Source organism: Botrytis fragariae, assembly GCF_013461495.1.
Source record: "Botrytis fragariae strain BVB16 chromosome Unknown tig00000006, whole genome shotgun sequence".
In the NCBI taxonomy this organism is placed as follows: Eukaryota; Fungi; Ascomycota; class Leotiomycetes; order Helotiales; family Sclerotiniaceae; genus Botrytis; species Botrytis fragariae.
This window is the reverse complement of record NW_023500988.1, coordinates 2,673,343-2,692,553: the sequence shown is the minus strand read 5'-3', so window position 1 is coordinate 2,692,553 and position 19,211 is coordinate 2,673,343. Positions and strand designations below refer to the sequence as shown.

Below are 19,211 nucleotides of genomic sequence, written 5' to 3'. Positions count from 1 at the left end.
TAACGTCACGATCTCCACAACTGCGCACAGTGAAGCGACAGCTCAACGGTGTTGCGGCGTTCCGAAACGCGATCTCGAAATACCATCTTAAGAACAACAGCAGCCCAAATCATGACTGAATCAATGATGCACCAATTTGAATTTCAGCTTTCCTTAGTATGTTGTTGTCGTAGGAGCCGCCCTATTTCTAAAAGCAACACGCCACGTTGTTTATGCCAACTATTTAAGCTTGCGTTTGAACCAACATCATGCTCGGTACTGACAACCATTCGGCAACAGCGTACCTGCTAGAGGATCTTGTCAAATCCTAATAACCTGCAGATCCAGCCAGCAGCCATCTTTCCCTGATGAAATTAAACAACCACGACTCCTTCTACCTGGACAAGACTTCAGGCGCGCTCTACCAAGCTGTCGTACCCAAGGGAGTACAAAAATGAAATTTCAGCTCACAAAAAGGATGATCTGGCAGCGGAAGAATATTCACTTCTTGCATGCATAATTTCCACCCAGTATGGACTTGACCACAGCACAAAATAGAAGTACCGTCGAACCAAACCACGCGTTAAGTCACAAGATGTGTATTGGCACTAGAAGCCTACATGATTTGGACCAACTGAGAGCTCGTAGGATTTCGGGAACATAAATGCCTTCAATGCATGAGAACGCATTGCGCTGCAGCGGCACAATGCAACTTTTCCAGACTTTCAGTGTTTCTTACTCCAGGTTATCGCCAGCATTTGTAATCTCAGCTTCTCACGTTACAGTCAGGCGTCGTCTATCGTGTCACCACGACTAATCTTTGCGCATTTGCTATTGAAGATACTTGTCCATCATAAGTATCGTTTCTCTCCGCTGTATTCTTTCTAGTGGGTTTAATGCTTCACGGTATCCTCATCTTTTCTACCATTTGCTTTCACGTCTCACAATTTTCCTTCATGCATATATGACCACTTGGGAAGTTCCGAACGAAATTTATCCGTTCTATAGATAAACGTTCCAGAATCCAGATATTCCCACTAGCTGCGATCACACGAACTCCCCTTCCACCGTTATCAACTTATCTATTCGAACCTCGGAAACCGCCCGCTGCATCAACCTATCAGACTTATCAGCATGACACTACAATACGGATCCCCGTCTAGCCCTACACACTTCTTTTTCAAAATAAAAGATACACAAAGCGGAGGTTATGTAACAGAAAAGAAGAGATTGGACGGTAGATACTATGATAATGATGGATCAATTAACATAGATACGAACTGGATAGAATTGTAAACCTTGAAAGGGTACACGGAACCGGAAAAGCATATGGGATTTACGGTTTCCCTCTATCAAAGCTCTGTACGAACTTCGAAGTATATATGTAGCATGTACCATGTATGAGTGCGAGTAGATGATGAACCTTATTATTAATCAAGAAGCAATCATGTCAACTCTCGAGGTGTTTCTTTTTCCTCACCATGTCCCAAACTTCTTCTCCAATCATCAACGGCAATTCACGTCCGATGGTTACATCTTGGTTGGGTATCACTCGCTATCATATCATCTGCTATTTACCCCTGTAGTGATACGCTACTTCATCCTCTCGGGCGACTTCGCTCGGCTTCTCCACAAACTGACACATCTAACTCACCAATCAAAATAACAATTAATCTATGAGTTCGAATCTTAGATTCTCCTCCACCTTTTTGAAGGAGTCCCAGACTTCCGAATCAACCATGGAATGTATCTCCTATCATATTTTTGAACAACACATCAAGAAGATCATCATCACCAGCAGCAAGATCAGTTGTGGTTGCAGCGAGCTTGATTCCAGATTCCAACTTGATCCCCTTGGGAAATTGTGAATCAATATTCCAATATCACTTTCATATTCACCGATGTATCCTCCTAAGAATTCTTTGAGATGGAGACGATAACAATACCTTCTCCATCGGCATTTCTTTCCTCTCCTGTTCTCAAGCCAGCACCAGAACCACCTCCACCACCTAAAAAACGAAAGCAGTCTACTTCCAAGCCATCCGCTGCTCAATCCTCAAAGAAAGAACATAGTATCAACAAACCTAAGCAATCAAAAAGTCGGAATGGTAAGCTTTGGATACCTTCATTTTCATATCTCTTATCTTCGTGATTGATAAGAGCTTTTGTGCCCCGCATTAAGCTTCACATGCTGATTGAAACTCCTTACAACTTGTTAGGCTGCATAACTTGTAAAGCAAAGCGATTAAAATGCGATGAAACAAAACCTTCTTGTCAGCAATGTCATAAGAGGGGTGTTTCCTGTGGAGGATATAAGAAAGATTTCAAATGGAGGCCATTCGAGGAGGCTACATTTACAAACAAACCGCCACCGCCACCAGCCCCTAAAAAAAGAGGTACTACAATGACTCCAAGCTCTATAGACTGGCTCTAATATCTCTAGGTTCAATAGCACTGGACAAAGCACCAGATCACTCTACAGCTGCAAGTCCAGTAGCTTCTGATGGAACGGCTTCTACCCCCGGCGGTGAGGACACGCAGATGCAAGACTCGTTTTTCAATGCCGCAGTGCCTTCTCCGTCTACTTTTGATGTCTCGACTTCGCTTCCGGAGCTTCATTCGGGATTCTCTCCTATGTTTGATATGAGCACGCCTACTTTTAGTCAGGATGATTCTCAACGCTCTCGGATTGAGCCAGATTCGGTCACAAGCAGTCTAAGTAGTATGTTTGAAGACACCGGTCTAGTCACACCAACAAGATCAAATTTCTCTGGTCAGTCACCAAGATTAACAGCTCTATTACAATCTGGATCGGATCTGAATACAAGACCGCCATCTATGTCCATGGCTTCGTCCATTCCTATGACATCAGCAATGATGGGTATGCCAATATCAAGCCCTAACATGACTCAATTTCAAATGACGAATGATTCATCTCTGGAAGATGATATTGAGGAAATCATTCGAGAGCCTTCCGTGTCTGATGCTGATATGTGGTTGGCCATGAGTCCCTTTCAACCTCAATCAAGATCTCCCAGTGTATCTCCTAGGAGTTTTAGTCCAATGTATCGACAGCCGGATGTGCCGGCTGGTAGCCCAGAGATGCTAATGCTTAGATTTGATAAGCAGACGTGTGGCATTTTATCTGTCAAAGATGGTCCTACAGAGAATCCTTGGAGAACATTAGTTTGGCCTCTTGCACGAGATTCCCCCGCATTATATCATGCTATCGCATCCATGACCGCCTTTCATACATCCAAAGAGAAGCCCGCCCTTCGCGTCGACGGCATGGAACATATGCGTCGCAGCATTCGGTCTCTCGCGACAGGAATTGAAAAAATGCGCACCGATACTGCACTCGCCACAACACTTGTCCTTGCATTTGCTGAATCTTGGGATCAGCATATCTCAACTGGGATCGAACATCTCAGAGGTGCAAAAATATTGGTTAATCAAGCACTCATGAAACACAACAAAAGGAGTCTTGTGGGTGATGATCTGGCCAGATTAAAATTTCTTTGCAACACTTGGGTTTACATGGATGTTATTGCTAGGTTAACATCAATTGATGATGAAGATTCTACAGATTTTGAGAACATTCTTTCGCCGCTTAATAATCTCGCTGCCAATTCCTTCTCCTCTGCTTCTTCTTCTTCTTCTTCTTCTTCAGCCAACGTCACTCCAATGTCAGAAATAGACCCTCTGATGGGTAGTGCAGCAACACTATTTCCTCTAATTGGTCGCGCTGCAAATTTGTGTCGCAAAGTGCAAAAATCAAAATCAAATTCTATAGCCATAGTATCACAAGCCATGGAGCTCAAGCAAGAGATCGAACAATGGCAACCTTCAACCGCATTCTCAACTCCCGAAGATCCAACTTCCGAGATTCAACACGCCCTTCAAACTGCTGAAGCCTATCGTTACGCTACTCTTCTTCATTTACATCAAGCCGTCCCTGAAATCCCATCTTTAACATGTGCAGAACTTGCCAAGAAAGTCCTAGTTTTCCTAGCTACGGTACCGCTTAGCAGCCGCCTCGTTATCGTTCAGATATATCCACTTCTAGCAGCAGGTTGTGAAGCAAAGGATGCCGAAGATAGAGCCTGGGTTAATGAAAGATGGTTAAGTATGGGGAGGAGAATGTGGATTGGTAATATCGATCGCTGTTGGGAAGTCATGCAGGAAGTGTGGAGAAGAAGAGACGAAGTTGCTAGGAAAAAAGAACAAGAATTGATGAGGAAGAATGGTGGTAGAATGGGAATGTCTGGGATGCATGGTGGACCCAGCGATAATATGAGAAGGTTCGAGGAAGGAATGGAGAATGGTATTGGGAATGAAGAGATTTCATTTTCGGATCTGTTGAATCTCAATGAGATGGGAATTAGGGGGCAGAGTAGAAGGGCTTCACCAGTGAGAAACCGACAAAGACATAGCATTTCGGGGCCGTCTCAGGGATCATTTGGGGAACTCATGGCTCAAAGACAAGCCGCGGGTCTTATCACAGAGGAGATGGACCAGGAGTTGACGGTTAGAGGAAAATTGCATTGGGTGGGCGTCATGAAGGATTGGGAGTGGGAGAGTAAGTCTAATTTCTTTCATTTGGTCTATCTATCGTCTTCTTTTACATGTCCACCGTTCGTTCCATACTGGGTATATCTTCATCAAGCTCCCATCCATATTTCCTTCCATCCCCTCCCATATCCATCTTTCAACAAAAGAAATCGTTATCGGTATGATATGTATGAAATAACGCTAATGAATGACATTGAAACGAACAGTCCTACTTGGCTAACCCACAACTCTGCAACCAATTTCTCGTTCCAGCAGCGTCTGATCTTCGGAATCCTTGCTGCCACGCATCGTTTGCTTTGCGCACAGCTCGCTTGTGTCTTTCCCGTCTTTGCTCCTCTTCTAATGCATTTTGCATAAAGGCTTCGTAGGAATCTGGGTGTGGGTGGTTGTTGGCTTGTTGGCTTCTGGGAGGTTGTTGATAGGAAGTTACTTCGTTGAGAAGTGTAGATGTGATGGACCAATTCGTCGCAGAGGAGTTGCGATGACAGGGACAATAACTATTTTGTTCCGAATCGCATTGCTGATATTGTCGCTGAGATTGGGGCGTTCGAGAGGAAGATTGATGACGCTTGTTGCTATTTGATGAAGTATTCTGTTCTCTTTCTCGCCATGACGATGAGGATGAAGCCGAAGACGAAGCAATCTTTCTTTTGATGTTGGAAATCATTGTGTATGAACGAATGGGTAGTATTGAGGAAGTGAGGTTAAGTAGCTGATTTTGGTTTGGGATACTTCTAGGCCCTGTGTCTGTAAAGGGATGTTTTGTACTCGGGTCCTGTGTGGCTTGACCTGTGAATCGCAATGTGATCGATGATAGGGTGTGAAAATATATCCTTTAGCGAGGCGTCTGGGTGGCTTTTTGGGAGTCGAGGAGATAAATGGCGTTTTAGTTGTTGTCGTTGGAAACCGTGACTTTGTCAATTGGCTTTCCCCTATATGGATATCAAGATTGGATTTATATGGTTGCTTTGGACCGATGAAAATGAAGTTCGAGATGAGATATCAATTTAACTTGATATTTACATATATAGAAAGAAATATCAATCAAGCAAGATATGAGATTGATGAATTCCTTGCTACTGGAGCATGCAAACACGTAATGGCTTGTAATGCGTGTAACGAAGAATCTTGATTAGATGGAGTAGAGAAGGGAAGAGAGTAATGTGAATAATATGATGTAGGGAGGTGCTGCGAAAAATCAGAACCTGAAACGAGGTCTTGAAGAACGAAACAGGGCAAAACAAAGATCGAAATTAAGTTGATAGGTTTGTTTTAATCGATTGAGATTCTCGTGTTGAGATGCGTGATTGATGCTTCTTCTAGGATTTCTGTACAATGGTAATCAATGGCAATGATAGTGCGCGTAATGTGTAACACAGAATCGGTGTGCTGTTTGACCGTTAATGGGAATTGGAATTGTGGGAATGCGAGGTGTGGAGCGATAAACGTGATGAGATCTGGAAATTGGAATCAAGGAGGAAGGGACAGTAATGTGAGGTGAAGTGAGGTGATACTGGCTGGAATCAAATTGATATGTATGACCCGTGACTGGTTGAAAGAAGGAATGGAAGAAGGAACTTAGGAGGTGTGCTGATGAAGTTTGGGGAATTGGTGTGTTACAGAGATGAATGGATTGCGATCGATTTTTGATCGGTCGATGCAGAGCAAAGATGAGATGGAGAGAGGCGATTTTATAGGTATATAGATAGAGTGGAGTGGTCGATGGAGTTGTGTGACTTATTTTCGCTTCTATGTCTCGATCGAGAAGGAAGGGGTTAGATTTCTTGATGTTTTTGGATCGCAGACGGATGAGTGATGCGCGTCGGATCAAGTTTGGGAGTTCTTCTCGGGATGCGGGTCTCCGGGTTGATGATGATGGTTTGGATGGGTGGGTGAATGGATGGATGGATGGATAGATGATGGCTGGCCTGGAATGATCGTGTAGAACGTGGGAGATTGATCCGTTTGGTGATATTTGAGAAGTATTCGAATTTCGAATTTCAAGTACCACGGTGTTGAATCTTGTGGATGGAGATCGAAGATCGGAGATCTGATAGATGGCTAGGTGGGTAGGTAGGTGGGTGTCTGGATGAAACGAGAAGTTGTGCTGTGATGGTAATGTGTAAGGTTCAAATTGTGTGTATGTGTATGTGAAGCTAGAATGCGGAGATGGAGTCGGAGAATACAAATGAGGACGTAGGACGGAGAGATGAGAATATTTATCTACGATCGATCATCGAGGGGGAAGGGTATATATACTAGGTTTCACGTGGAGAATATAGATGGGATAGAGCGGGTATTCTGGAGTGGAGTATCAGACGGTGCTAGTCAGAATATATGCGTATGTTTCTGATATAAATTTTGATTGCTCGTCTTACCATTGGATGTTTGTATACACGATTTCCACAGTTTTGTTAAACTTAATAATCGCATCACTAGATCCTTCATTCCTATTCTCTACTCTCTTGGCTCTTACGGACTATGATGATATATTACATCGGTAAACCCTTCTTCGCGAGTAATTACCCCCTTCTTGACAGTCTGCTGGATAAATGAACATATAATTTCAAACGATCACCCCAGATCCGACGCATGATTTGCGCACGCAGTCCCTGATCTGCCAAACCCTTCTCGGGTTTCCTATAAACGTCCGGAAGCTAACTCGATCGAGTATCCCGAAACCTGGGGGATGACGATCTGGGATCTAGGGAGAGAAAACGAGATATGCCGGAATTCGCCCGGTCGTGATTTTCCGGGGTATAATCGGAAAAGTGGACTCGTGGTGGAGGCAAAGAGGATGAGATTTTGAAATGGATGGTGGGGATTCTCTTGGAGGGGTGATAAGATAAGGATAAGAATATTTTTCGAGTCAAGTAAATTGGAGAGATTCATGTCATGACTTATTAAAGAGAAACAATCGGTGTTGCCGACAATTTGGGGACGAAATGGTAGGATTGAGAATGTCTAATCTCAACTCGTACAATCTCTGGTGTAACAAACTAGGTATATCGTTTTTGTACTCTGATGTACAAGTCTTACCATTTCACCCTGCCATGGTTTATGATGTTGCATTCTCAAGTCGTGTTAGCTGAGCTGTCGTTTCCAAGTACCAAGAAACCTGTAGATAAGAACCGTGAGTCCTGAGCCTCGCTCAAGTTGAGAAGTTGGCCGCAATTCACACCTATGGGTTCACATAAATGTTCTTATGAACAACAATATGAATCGTAAATCAGCCTAAAAATCAAAAATCAAAACAAAAATGCTTGGAATGTACATCGGCTTCTCGATGAATGACATTTCATGGAACTGAATAGATATAGTGTGTTGATATATCCAAATAAGAGGAACAAGAATGGTAGCTTTTGATAACGGATTAATTTCTTTTTTCACTGGTGCGCAAGCGTGTTCTGTATCTTGATAGCAGCCAGCTAGAGAGTGTGTGAACATCGCAGATATTCAGATATAAATTCCATGGAGATACATATGTCTTGCAGAAGCTGCGGGCGTTGACTATTTCATATAATAGGCTATCAAATAGATAAGCATACCTACTCAGCGAGACATACTCATGCAAAGCAGCATAATTAAGTGCAGAATGAATGGGCTGAAGGAGCACGCAATATGCACAAAATATTCGACATATTCTGGGGTACAGAATATGGTAAATACATATAGGTTTAACAGACGTGCGAAAAATGACGGATGTTGTGTATGATAAAATCAGACAGATTTAAATTCGCTTTGGTACGATATATTGGCCAAAAAATTCATTTACTAGAAGTTACAAAAAGATATTCTTGATTCAGAATATCGAAAGACTTGACGCGAAAATATGAATCCTAACTCGCAACAAAGTGGGGAATAACAAAATTCAAGCTATGGAAATGGTTTGAGGGTATCTACTGAGGTGAAAAGGGCGCTGGCTAAGAAAAGAGGAATTTGGATATCGTGCGGTCGTAAAATAGCGTTATAGTATGCATCGTCCGTGGCGGATGGAGGCAAATTGAGAGGATAGAGCTTCAAGTTCAAATTTCATACTTGGATGGGGATAGTATGGGTTGTTGGTTGGATTCAAGGTTCGTGAAATCTCTCGTCTTTCTTAATTTCGTATGAGACATGTCCGCCGAGTTGTCCTTGTATTATTCATGGAACAACCAAAGCTAGAATTTGAGGGTGGAGTGGCAGGAAGGGTATGCGTTCTCCTTCCATATTGTATCATGTACTCAGCGAATATGTACTGAGTAATTTCTAGGAAGTTTCGCATATGCGTGTTGTGCCGTCGTTTCCTCCATTTGTTTGTTTGTGTTGTCTTGTCTTCGTGTATCAAGGATTCCGAATAGGCCGGCTTTCTTTTCCTCCATTTCATAAACAGGGTGAGAAGGTGAGTCGAAAACTCATCTTTCTCGTATTTCCCACTTCACATCCTCCTAGCCCACGGGCTTAGATTAACCTCCTTCCTCTTTTCAGCCATCTTCTTCCTCTTTCTTTCCTCTGCCTCTTCTGCCTTTCTACACTTTTCCAAATATTCCCTGAACTCCCGTCCTTCTAGATTCTCATCCATTCCATTATTTATTTTGGATGCCTGTTTGACTTCTGTACATATGCTTGTTTTCCGCGGAGAACTATGGGAACCATTCGTAGAATTGGTTGTGGACGGTGACAGAGGGTTTTTGTGTTCAGAGTTAGGAGTTCTGAGTGATTTGCGACGTTGGTGATGCTTTTTATCATCCTCTGGAGGAGTCTTGGAGTTTAATGGAAAGGAAAAGGATCGAAGCTTCTGCAGAAACATCTTTCGCAGGAGTAAACCCCCGATCAGGCGGGGATATAAAGGTATAGTTATAGATGAATCGTTCGAACAAACTGTTGCAGGTTTGGGAGGATGAATAAGTATTGGCGGCTTTGACGCAGATTGCAATGTTTCGAATATGGACCTGTAGATATTCAAAGTCAGAGGCCCGAGGTCCGAGGACGATTTTGTTTCAATCGTCGAACAGACTGAGTGGATGCTTGGGGTGTTGTTGCTTTTGGATTTGGATTTGGATTTGAATATGAGGATATCAAGGATACTGGCAGATTGAAAGTTTGTTTATCGAGATTCGTTAGAATAATCGAAGGTGCGTTGATAGGTACAGTGAAAAGTTTCTTTGTTTGCAGATTAATTCTCAGTAACGAATTGTAGTTTCTGGATGGTCTCGTGCCTCATCGAGTGGTGGCGCTTCTGGAATCACTGTCTCGATATCAAATTAGTCACAATATTGAATTGTGAGGAGGCGTAAATGTCGGTGTCGTGTGAACCATAAATACTGCTTATCGTTTGCAAATCTGGGGACATATGATGGTGACGGGGTTCGGTGTTGATGCTCCTATCATGCTTTGATACCTTGAAGTTGGAAGACCGTCCAATACTCTTCACACCAGTATATCAAACCCGTTTGTACCTGCGCAAGGTCTCGCTGGAAGGATATCGTCGATATGCTGAATTGCAGCAAAGGTTGGAAATTTAGTTCCAAGATTCTTTGTTCTCCTTGGCCTATTGTCTAGGTGGTTGACGAAAGAACAATCAATTCAATGCTCACGATCTCAGTCCCGATTTCCAATTTGGCTGTAATTCGTTTCTCCTTTCTCGTATCTGTGTGATGTTACAATTCAATCGTTTCTGTTGCTCTTGTTGTACAAATCACTTTGATCAAATGTAACCTCGATGAATGCCCCTTCTTGGCGAAAGTCTCCCCCAGTCCACATAATAAATTTTGACTTGGACCATAAAAGGAAGCTAGAAGGAACCCTGCATTAAGTGGTCTGATTCTTACCCGTTCGGACCCGTCTAGTTGGTTTTGAGTTCCCTTTGAGTTCGGTTGGACTTTTTCAACGCACTAGAAAATGACTAGAAAAACACAAGGCCATCACAAGCCTGATACTCCGCAAATCAGTGGATTCGGGTGGGAATAGTGCACATGTCAACTGTTTTAGCTGCTGACACCTTTCAATTGGTACGATTCAAAGTTTTCTCCAGGACAATGTGGAAGGAGGAAGTGCGGTCGAGAATTTGATAAAAAAATAGAAAATTGATGGTTACACAGGTGGCGATTGGGTGAGTGCAAGAGATATGAAGTGTACTTCGTAAGGTTAATGTAAGATTGAAAAGATAAGAACTTGAGGACTGGCTGAAAGCGGGGTAGGTCTTACTATCATCACGTGTAGGGCAGGAAGAGGTTAGGTAATTATGGGAACGTAGGATCAGTGAGGTGGATGGAGAAGATTATGATACCTTGAACATGTGCACGCATCTTCTTCGTGGCAGCGGCTCGAGAGCGAGCTCAATATTATGCTTTTCTGAGATCTCGCAGTGGCATGCTATACTCCTTCTACCACATATATGCTCATCTCTTTACTCTCGAAACAAGTGAGCTTGGGATTGTACGTGAAGTTATTATCCTTTGAGTTTATAAACCCTAATTATTCATCGTTTTGTATCATCTAATTAACTAGGAAACCTGAAATCTATATCACAGAATTACCCAACGAGGCAACTCCAAGGAGAAGACTCTGAATAATCCTGAATAAATTCCGAGAATTACCTACGAATCTATTATCCCCTATCTTCGGAACTATGTCGAAACGAAACTGTATGTCTATTTCCCTCCAGCCATGAAATAAGCAGCCCTAGAAAACTCCAGATATAAACCTTCGAAAGACTCGACCAATTGACAAGCTCCAACTTCCGAAAAACTCCATATGTGCAGTGAAACCCTTCAAAACCCCCCGATTGCAATGGTCCCCAACTCCGTAGACGATGCATAGTCAAAAATTGCTTGCCCTTCATGCTGGTAACTCTTTAGGTCCGATGGGATCGGCAGGCATCTCATGAACAATTTGATCGGCATGCATCTCATACAGAGGCTGATCAGCATAAGCACTATGCATACTTTGTGCGTCACCCGGTACCATGAAACTCGGACTCATACTTGGACTCATAGCGCTTGGAGTCAGTATTCCACCGGTATGTATACTGCCATTATCAATGTTCGGACTACCAAGTGGACTATCTGTATATCCCGTCGGGACATATCCTTGGCTAGGGCTTCCGGGGGGCTTCGACGACCTGACGGAGTGATGAACAGATTCCGCTTGAGTCGCACTCACTGCATTGGGCAAGTCATGATCTTCAGAGGAAGAATGCCCAGGGTCATATGCAAGTGCTCTGCTGGCTCTTTTCTTTGACTCTCTGCGATGATGAAAGAACCAGGCAAGAAACCCCAAAATTGAGACAGCACCAATTCCACCCAAGATTCCACCAATGATGGCACCCAAGGAGTGATTACTATTAGGAGAATCTGTATCGGCAGCGCTGTTGCCTTCGTCGGTTGGGCTTCCAATTGAGATGGTCAGTGTGCTTGAACTTTTCGATGACATTGTAGTTGTTGGCGTTGCTGACGTTTCTGACTTTTCTGGAGTTATTGTGGTGGTAGAAAAATAGGTGACGAGATCTACTGAGATCGGTGTGACAAAAGTGGCTTCCCAAGTTTGCCAACTTTGTTTATCACTACATAGGATGGATGTATAGACATATGTATCCGATACGAGATACCACATGGCGCAATAATCGTTTCCATCGTTGGTGCCACCGCTGTTAGATTTAGGATGTCAGTATGATTCGCTCCAGAGCCCATTCCAATCCTCCAATCCTTTCTCTTCCAATTCGTCCTTTGGATCTTTCAACTTTGGTCGTGGATTCCATAATTCGGAAATAATAAACCTATAGAAAGCTCACATACCAAGTTGTAACACTTATGTTTGGAACTGATGTTCTTCCACAACTACTTGTACAAGCATGCTTGTCGACACAGACCCCTGGCCAACCACAACTCCTCGGATCCGAAATACCAGCATAGCAAACTCCAAACATTAATCCATATTCGTCGACATCACAACTTTCTCCGGAATATAATTCGAGATCAAAATTTGGAATTTGATAGTTGCCGCATGATTCGACCACTGTTTCTCGTTTGACGACTTGAAATGTCGGAAAATCTACTTTTTGTGGAGGGGTAGTTGGCGCAGGTGCTTTCGTGGAGACTTTGATGCTTGACGAAATGGAGGTTTTGGTTGGAGAAGGACTCTTATACTTGAAGCCAGTAAGCGCAATCTTTTTGGAAGTGACGTTGCTTGCAAAACAAATGGCGATGATGAAAACAAGGATCAAAATATTTCGAGACATCTCTTCAATCTGGGGTTGTGGTGTGGAGATGTTATTCGGACATCTTTAAAGGTCGAGAATGTTGACAAGGTGAAAGAAGGGAAGACGCTACGGTGTAACGGCAATTTCTTGTAGTCGTGGTAACAATTATGCACTTCGAAGAGCTTTCTCATATGTTATTGTTGTGGCTGACCAATAGGCAGATGGGGTTCGAATACCAACAGTTGGTTCGAAGTGATCGGAAATTACACTACCGATGGAGACGAAATTTAGACAAGAACATTCAAAGAATATCTAGATGAGTAGTTAACCTTTTCACGTTATCTAAAGAAATGTTCTCGCTCTTTCGATAACAATCACATTTAGAGCAGAGACTATTAAACCAGATAATACAGCTTCCAACTGATGTCAAACAACAAAGCACAAGTTGGAGAAAGTTCCAGTATACAATCTATCATACTCCTTTCTACCAGGTCACTTCCTATTTGTCTACTTCTACTCATTTCAGGGCGACGAAACTGTGGCTCTGTTGTCAATAGGTAACATTAACTCGAAGAAGAAATGGAGCCTTCATCTCCCCTTGAACATTGGGTGTCTGTGAAGATTCACATTTTTGAATTCACTACTACCCGAAGAACAGAGAAACAAATTTTCAAGCTTTCTAACAAAGATTAATCAATGGTAAAAACAAATACCAAGCTCGTGATCGAAAAAATCTGAGCACAAAAGCAAGAATCAATAGTGAATCAACTTCTAGCAGTCTCCTCTGAGCTTTGAGCTTCTTAGAGTATACACTCATCTCCCATCATTCCTTCTTTCTTTCTTCCAGCTATAATATCAAAAATGAAGAGTTTCCTCTCTATTCTTTAACGCCCGCAATATCTCATGAACAGACAGACCAGGCCCTACATGCTTCCAACTAACAACGACTTCGAGGAATTCAAACGAGCGTCCGCCTTGTTTCATTTCTACAAGTACTGCCTCCTCAAACAATCTTCCAAACAGAGTAGACGCCTTCGTTAAGCTATCTCTCCAGCTCCTCTAATTACACTGCTAATGCATACTATCGAACGCGTTCTCTACGAGCAGACAGAGATGAGTATCTCATCCAAGAAGGAAGCGACTGCAGTAGATTTTAGACGAGACCTGAATCATAAACAGATTAATATGTGACTTCTTCGACAAGGTCCAACTTTACTGCGTTCACGAGTGAGCCAGTTGCACAGTATCGGCGTAATTCTTACAACAACCACGATAAACGTGTATGGATTATGGTACATACCTTTCTATCAACACATGCCCCTCTACAAATACACCCTTTGGTCCGCCGTCACAGCGCCGCAAGTTCAAGCGGTATCTAGAGTAAACGTTCTAGTTTCAGGAAGTAGAATACTTAATACCGGGTTGAACTTTTGATAGCAGCCGTTGGAATATCTCAAGAACCGTAGGAATACGATCTAAGTGTTGGCTTGCACTCGATCGGACGAAATATCGATACGCAATCAGGCAATGTGTGAGGACGACGATCAAGATAACAACTGCGGCAATAAATCGCGATGGCTTGAGAAGCATTTTGGCGGCATCAAACTGGAGATGATAGCGTAAGAACTTCAACAAATTCAGCCTGATATTTGTAGCTGTATTGAAGATGATTGATGCTGGGCGTAGAGTGCGTGATGGAATTTTGACGCATTGCATGAAATGGCGGCTACAGTTGAGACCCGTTTGTGCCGCTCTCAAGCGCAATTAAGACGAGTTATGATTAAAATCCCATAGCGATTTAAATTTTGCAGCGTACACTAACCAATAAATCTCAATCTAAAGTGAGTTTCTGTGACAAGATTGTCCCGGTAGATTGGAACCGAAAAAATAGTTACGTCGTAGGCGCCAGGAGATAATTACTCAATCAAGAACTTTCTCCGACCACGAACTTGAAAATATATTCCTGTTTCATGTGGCTTCTGCAGATAGAAAAACACGATGTCACGAGGATTTCATTTTTCCGAGATCGATAATGGTTACTCTTCCCTTGAACATCAGCTTCCGAAAGGCTCAAGTATCTTATCCAGAGTCAGCAATCCGTTGTGCCTACGGAAGTAGGCATTACATTACACGAAACGTGATCGAAAGACGTTTCAAATGTAACATCAACGGGCTCCCGCATGAATGAGAACATTCTCGCTTCATGGCTGCAGAATCAGGGCTTATCCCTATCCTTCTTTTTTCTGTCGTTGGGTATCTTAAGTTCTGGGCTTTGATTGCACTCCCTGGCGGTCAATAGACAAAAATGATTTCATTGGTTTTTTGGGCTCTGACTGATGGTATCAATGCTTCACTAGTCGTATTACCATCACCTGTTTCGACTACTACACCCAAAGTGCCAATTATATGGGAGAAACGTCAAGCAACCACTTCTGGGGAGACATGTGGGTATGCAAACGGAAACGCAATGTTTCCTCGATCCGCAGCACCTGGATATTTTTGCGGCAAAGACGCTCATAACAGTTTGTGGGGCTTCTGCTCAGACGCTGTCACTGTTGCTGACTGTGGACTATACGGGTACTGTTTTGATAAAGGAGCATGCTCTGCTGGTTGCGGGGTTTCCGGATTAATTTCCACGACTTGGTATGTATTGCTCTTGCACTAGCTATCGGATGATACTGAATTTTCAACTAGCCAGCCTTACTGCTTTTCGGAATTTCTGGTGTCTGATTACCAGACCTATACACATATTACGTGTGCAAATGCTCCAGGCTCAGCTGTTTGGTTTGCGGTTCCCACCATAACTTCTCCCATGCCAGCAACTATATCTTCCTCGTCACGAGCGGCGGTAAGCATATCAACTCTGGAAAGAACAGTAACTGTGTCTTCTTCGTCATTCGCCACGAATCCTAAAGTGCCAACTTCCACACCTGCTATCATATCATCGACCATAACCGACGATCCAGCAGCCACATTCAACACCGGTATAGTTCCAGTCAGTACAGAATACCCATCAAACAGTTCGCCGGTAGGTGCTATCATTGGCGGGGCTCTCGGGGTCTCAGTCTCATTCTTCTTACAACCATCGTGCTCGTCATTTTGAAGAGACGTTACACGTCTACCCCGAGAGTCGTAAAACATGAGCCAGCCAGCGAATTGCCAGGCACAACAGCCAGAGGCGAAATCTTTGAGGTACATGGTGGTCAATTTGATAGGCGTGCCAGTGAGCTTCGGGGCCCGAACATAGTGAGGAAAACAAGTTCTGCTGCTTTTTCAGGAATTTATTGAGAGAACAGCTGATTTTCTGCTCTCTAGCTGATTCAGGATATTGACCTCGCATGATGAGCGATCATCAAGAAAGTGATGTTGATAAGATGTAGAATATTGTGATAAACTGCAGGGCCTCGAATTTCTTATTCAGTAGATTCAAGGGTAGATCGACAACTTGAGATAATTCCAATAACTAGAGGCTCTCCAGCTTCAGTTCCAAAGTATCGTTTGAAGGTAGTGACTTGTAGTTTTGGACCTGCATAATTAGTACCAACTGTTGGGCGGTTGGTGACTATTTTAGCCAAGCACCCAGCTAACCGGTACCACAATAATACCTCTAGCCCTATAGAAAACGCCACTTGCGTTACAGAACTGTGGGCGAGTTTTTTGTTCTTTAATGTGGTAGTAATAGCCGCCGTTGTCGTAAATGGTAATTATCATATTATGAGGGTTCCCTCGTTGCAACAAGTTCGATTTCGGCTTGGACTTTCCGTAATTTTCGCTGGTCGAAATGGACGACATAGCATGGTAGTGTATGTAATTTGTCATTTGAAGATGGATTTATATTTCCTACTTTTCTTCATTTGTATGGGTTCAGATGCCGCACATATTATTACTCCTCGAACAATCATCTCAACTGGCTCCCCTACAGTTCTCAGTTTACAAGCTCGACAGACGACAGCATTCGCTACATCCACTTGTGGTTTTCTGAATGGGAACGCAAATCAGCCACTAGTTGCGAACAGCGGCTCGGAGTGTACCTTTGATTCAACTGCTACGCTATGGGGCCTATGCAGAACTGGGTTAACCCTCACAGATTGTGGATTTGGTGGTTATTGCATCGACGCTGGTCCCTGTTCAACAGGATGCGGGCTAACAGGAACCGATGTAAACACACTGAGTTGGTATGTTCAGCAGCGCTAGATATATTGCAATGCAGTCTCTAACAGAATCTTTAGTGCAAAACAGAAAAGCGCTAGCTTTTGTGTCTCAAGTCTCCTCCTCGTCGGCGCAGATCAAACTTATACACATATGACTTGTGCATCCCGAGCGAACGCGAGCCCACCCGTATTTCTACTTGAGGCAACAACAACTGCTCCAATACCAGCGTCGACTTCTGAACAAAGCTCGTCGGCTGCAACAACAGTAAGCCAATCGAACGTGCAATCAAATCAAGAGTCTGCCACCCCATCCGCATCAGGTTCGGCCACAAACACTGCTAGCAAAGCATCAGCCTCTGATTCGGGTTCGAACTCGATTTCAAAGTCTGTTCCGAACTCGGTCTCTTCTGGTGTCATCGTATCTCGATCATCAGATGCTACATCCTCAAGCGAACCGTCCCCAAGAGAATCCATCTTCACCGTTTCCGGCTCCCTCGTCACCTCATTTTTCGGTCAAACAAATACCGTAGGAGTTACAGTATCAATTACCACCACCGCCAGCGGAGTCTCATCCCCCAGCCCCTCCGATTCTACCGCCCCAGCTCCCGAGAATCCTCCCAAGTATGATCCCAAAGCACTAATCGGCATCGTACTTGGAGTTATCGTCTTTCTCCTCCTCCTAATCTTCACTCTCATCTGGATAGGAAAATATCGACGAGCGCAAAAGAGCAAATCTACTACCCCAACAGCTGAGAGTCCTACAAACTTCTTCTTCAGTAATCTTCCCGAAGTGATGGAGCCGTTTGCAAAAACTGATGGAATTCATGAAATGTATGATGATCACGAAGAGTTGAGAGAATTAGATATTGCAGGGGCAGTTGCTGGAAGAACAGGAAGAGTGAGTGTCAGGGAATTAGCTGCTACGCCTGTGGTGGGTTGGAGACGAAGTGGCAGAAGAAGCGCGAGGGAGATGGAAGGGGATATGGTGTGGGGGAGAGAGAGAATAAGTATTAAGGAATTGGATGGTGGTGTATTTGTGAGGAATGGTCGAAGAGGTGACAGCATGACGCAGGTGTTTGAACTCGATGGACAATCGTACATATGATGAGATATGATTAATGCCATAGTACTTAATTAATGAAAATACGACCAATAAAACAATCCAGAAAGTGATAGGCTTTTATAATCTGCGGCACTAGCCAGAAAATCATATATCAAGGACAAGTAGTATCAGATGAGATCGTCAAGTAGTGCATCATAACTCATGACATTGCTAGTTGTATTTACAAACAGCAGATAGACTCCATAATTCATTATCCCATTATCCAATTCCATTTAACTGATATTCCACTCTTATGCGGTTCCAGTCTGTCAAATAGTTAGTCCTATTCAAGTACGTGAAGCTTTATTGAAGCATACCTTTCTCTGTCCAACAAAGAATCCCAACCCAAAAGTTTCTGTAGTGAAAGTGATCTTGCTTCCCTTTGGAACTAATTCAAGTTAGACTATAAACTTTCAAAGTATTTCTGGTCAACTTACAGTAGAAAACATCGCCCTTGGTGGCATGAACCTTCTGTCCAGTCTCGTCGCTAATATCAAACTCTCCATCAACGATAATCTTCATCTCATGGTATGTATATTCATAGATCAATGGTGTGCCCTTTTCTAATCTGTAGAAGCCAGCTGATAGTGGTGCAGCTTCGTCGGTAGATACCGATACATCACCGAGGAAGGCGTTCTCGTTGGCAATGAGAGGAGGCTTGAACTCGGTTTGAGCATTGGCGTGGTATGTAAATGGGAGAGAAGACATCTTTTCAGTTTTGGATGAGGACTTGGATGATTTAGCTTTACTGATTATAGAACCCATTGTTAGTCTTGATAAATATATAGATCGACGAAGAAGAAGCGTAGATGATATAGTAAGATGTGATAGATGTGATAGAGGTGATATGTGGTGATTGAGAAAATGGGAATATTGAAAATGATCATGGCCGTATTCATACCTTTAGTTCTTATCTTCTCACAGTAACTTGCAAAGTTCTTGAAGAGAGTTGATTCGTGTATATGAAGTTATCGTAAGGTGTGTATTGTGTTCCTGCAGATGATAAGAAGAGTGTGTGTCGAGCTGGAAAGATTCGCTTTCTTCGTCCATGATGCCTTCATCTTATATATCCATCTCTAACTATTAGCTCCCGATGATGCAAAACCACCAAGTTGTTGAGCCATCCCACTGTAGCAAGAACATTTGCCATATGAGGTATTCTCAATGTATTCCATGGACTGTATTGCTGAAATAGGAAATGCGCGGGGTATAATATGCCTTTCTGAGA

At 43.2% G+C, this 19,211-nt stretch overlaps 7 protein-coding genes across 7 annotated transcripts; 2 read left to right on the top strand and 5 right to left on the bottom strand.

The window, feature by feature from the left end:
* Nucleotides 1-1,906: 1,906 nt before the first annotated feature.
* On the top strand, nucleotides 1,907-4,729 carry Bfra_001985 (putative c6 finger domain-containing protein; the record flags this gene model as incomplete). Its single annotated transcript, XM_037332410.1, has 4 exons — nucleotides 1,907-2,087; nucleotides 2,199-2,375; nucleotides 2,423-4,558; nucleotides 4,698-4,729. 4 exons carry the CDS (start codon nucleotides 1,907-1,909, stop codon nucleotides 4,727-4,729), a joined length of 2,526 nt encoding a protein of 841 aa, XP_037196564.1.
* A 30-nt stretch (nucleotides 4,730-4,759) lies between these two features.
* Nucleotides 4,760-5,218, bottom strand: Bfra_001984 (uncharacterized protein; the record flags this gene model as incomplete). Its single annotated transcript, XM_037332409.1, has 1 exon — nucleotides 4,760-5,218. The coding sequence occupies one exon, from the start codon at nucleotides 5,216-5,218 to the stop codon at nucleotides 4,760-4,762; it is 459 nt and encodes a 152-aa protein (XP_037196563.1).
* A 3,556-nt stretch (nucleotides 5,219-8,774) lies between these two features.
* Bfra_001983 (uncharacterized protein) lies at nucleotides 8,775-9,340 on the bottom strand (the record flags this gene model as incomplete). The annotated part of the gene is made up of 2 exons (XM_037332408.1): nucleotides 8,775-8,900; nucleotides 9,002-9,340. 2 exons carry the CDS (start codon nucleotides 9,338-9,340, stop codon nucleotides 8,775-8,777), a joined length of 465 nt encoding a protein of 154 aa, XP_037196562.1.
* Nucleotides 9,341-11,370: 2,030 nt separating this feature from the next.
* On the bottom strand, nucleotides 11,371-12,769 carry Bfra_001982 (uncharacterized protein; the record flags this gene model as incomplete). The annotated part of the gene is made up of 2 exons (XM_037332407.1): nucleotides 11,371-12,178; nucleotides 12,327-12,769. The coding sequence occupies 2 exons, from the start codon at nucleotides 12,767-12,769 to the stop codon at nucleotides 11,371-11,373; spliced, it is 1,251 nt and encodes a 416-aa protein (XP_037196561.1).
* Nucleotides 12,770-15,469: 2,700 nt separating this feature from the next.
* On the bottom strand, nucleotides 15,470-15,928 carry Bfra_001981 (uncharacterized protein; the record flags this gene model as incomplete). The annotated part of the gene is made up of 1 exon (XM_037332406.1): nucleotides 15,470-15,928. The coding sequence occupies one exon, from the start codon at nucleotides 15,926-15,928 to the stop codon at nucleotides 15,470-15,472; it is 459 nt and encodes a 152-aa protein (XP_037196560.1).
* Nucleotides 15,929-16,525: 597 nt separating this feature from the next.
* Bfra_001980 (uncharacterized protein) lies at nucleotides 16,526-17,986 on the top strand (the record flags this gene model as incomplete). Its single annotated transcript, XM_037332405.1, has 2 exons — nucleotides 16,526-16,905; nucleotides 16,960-17,986. 2 exons carry the CDS (start codon nucleotides 16,526-16,528, stop codon nucleotides 17,984-17,986), a joined length of 1,407 nt encoding a protein of 468 aa, XP_037196559.1.
* Nucleotides 17,987-18,199: 213 nt separating this feature from the next.
* On the bottom strand, nucleotides 18,200-18,748 carry Bfra_001979 (putative ethanolamine utilization protein; the record flags this gene model as incomplete). The annotated part of the gene is made up of 3 exons (XM_037332404.1): nucleotides 18,200-18,249; nucleotides 18,301-18,371; nucleotides 18,421-18,748. The coding sequence occupies 3 exons, from the start codon at nucleotides 18,746-18,748 to the stop codon at nucleotides 18,235-18,237; spliced, it is 414 nt and encodes a 137-aa protein (XP_037196558.1). The 3' UTR covers nucleotides 18,200-18,234.
* Between the last annotated feature and the right edge of the window lie 463 nt (nucleotides 18,749-19,211).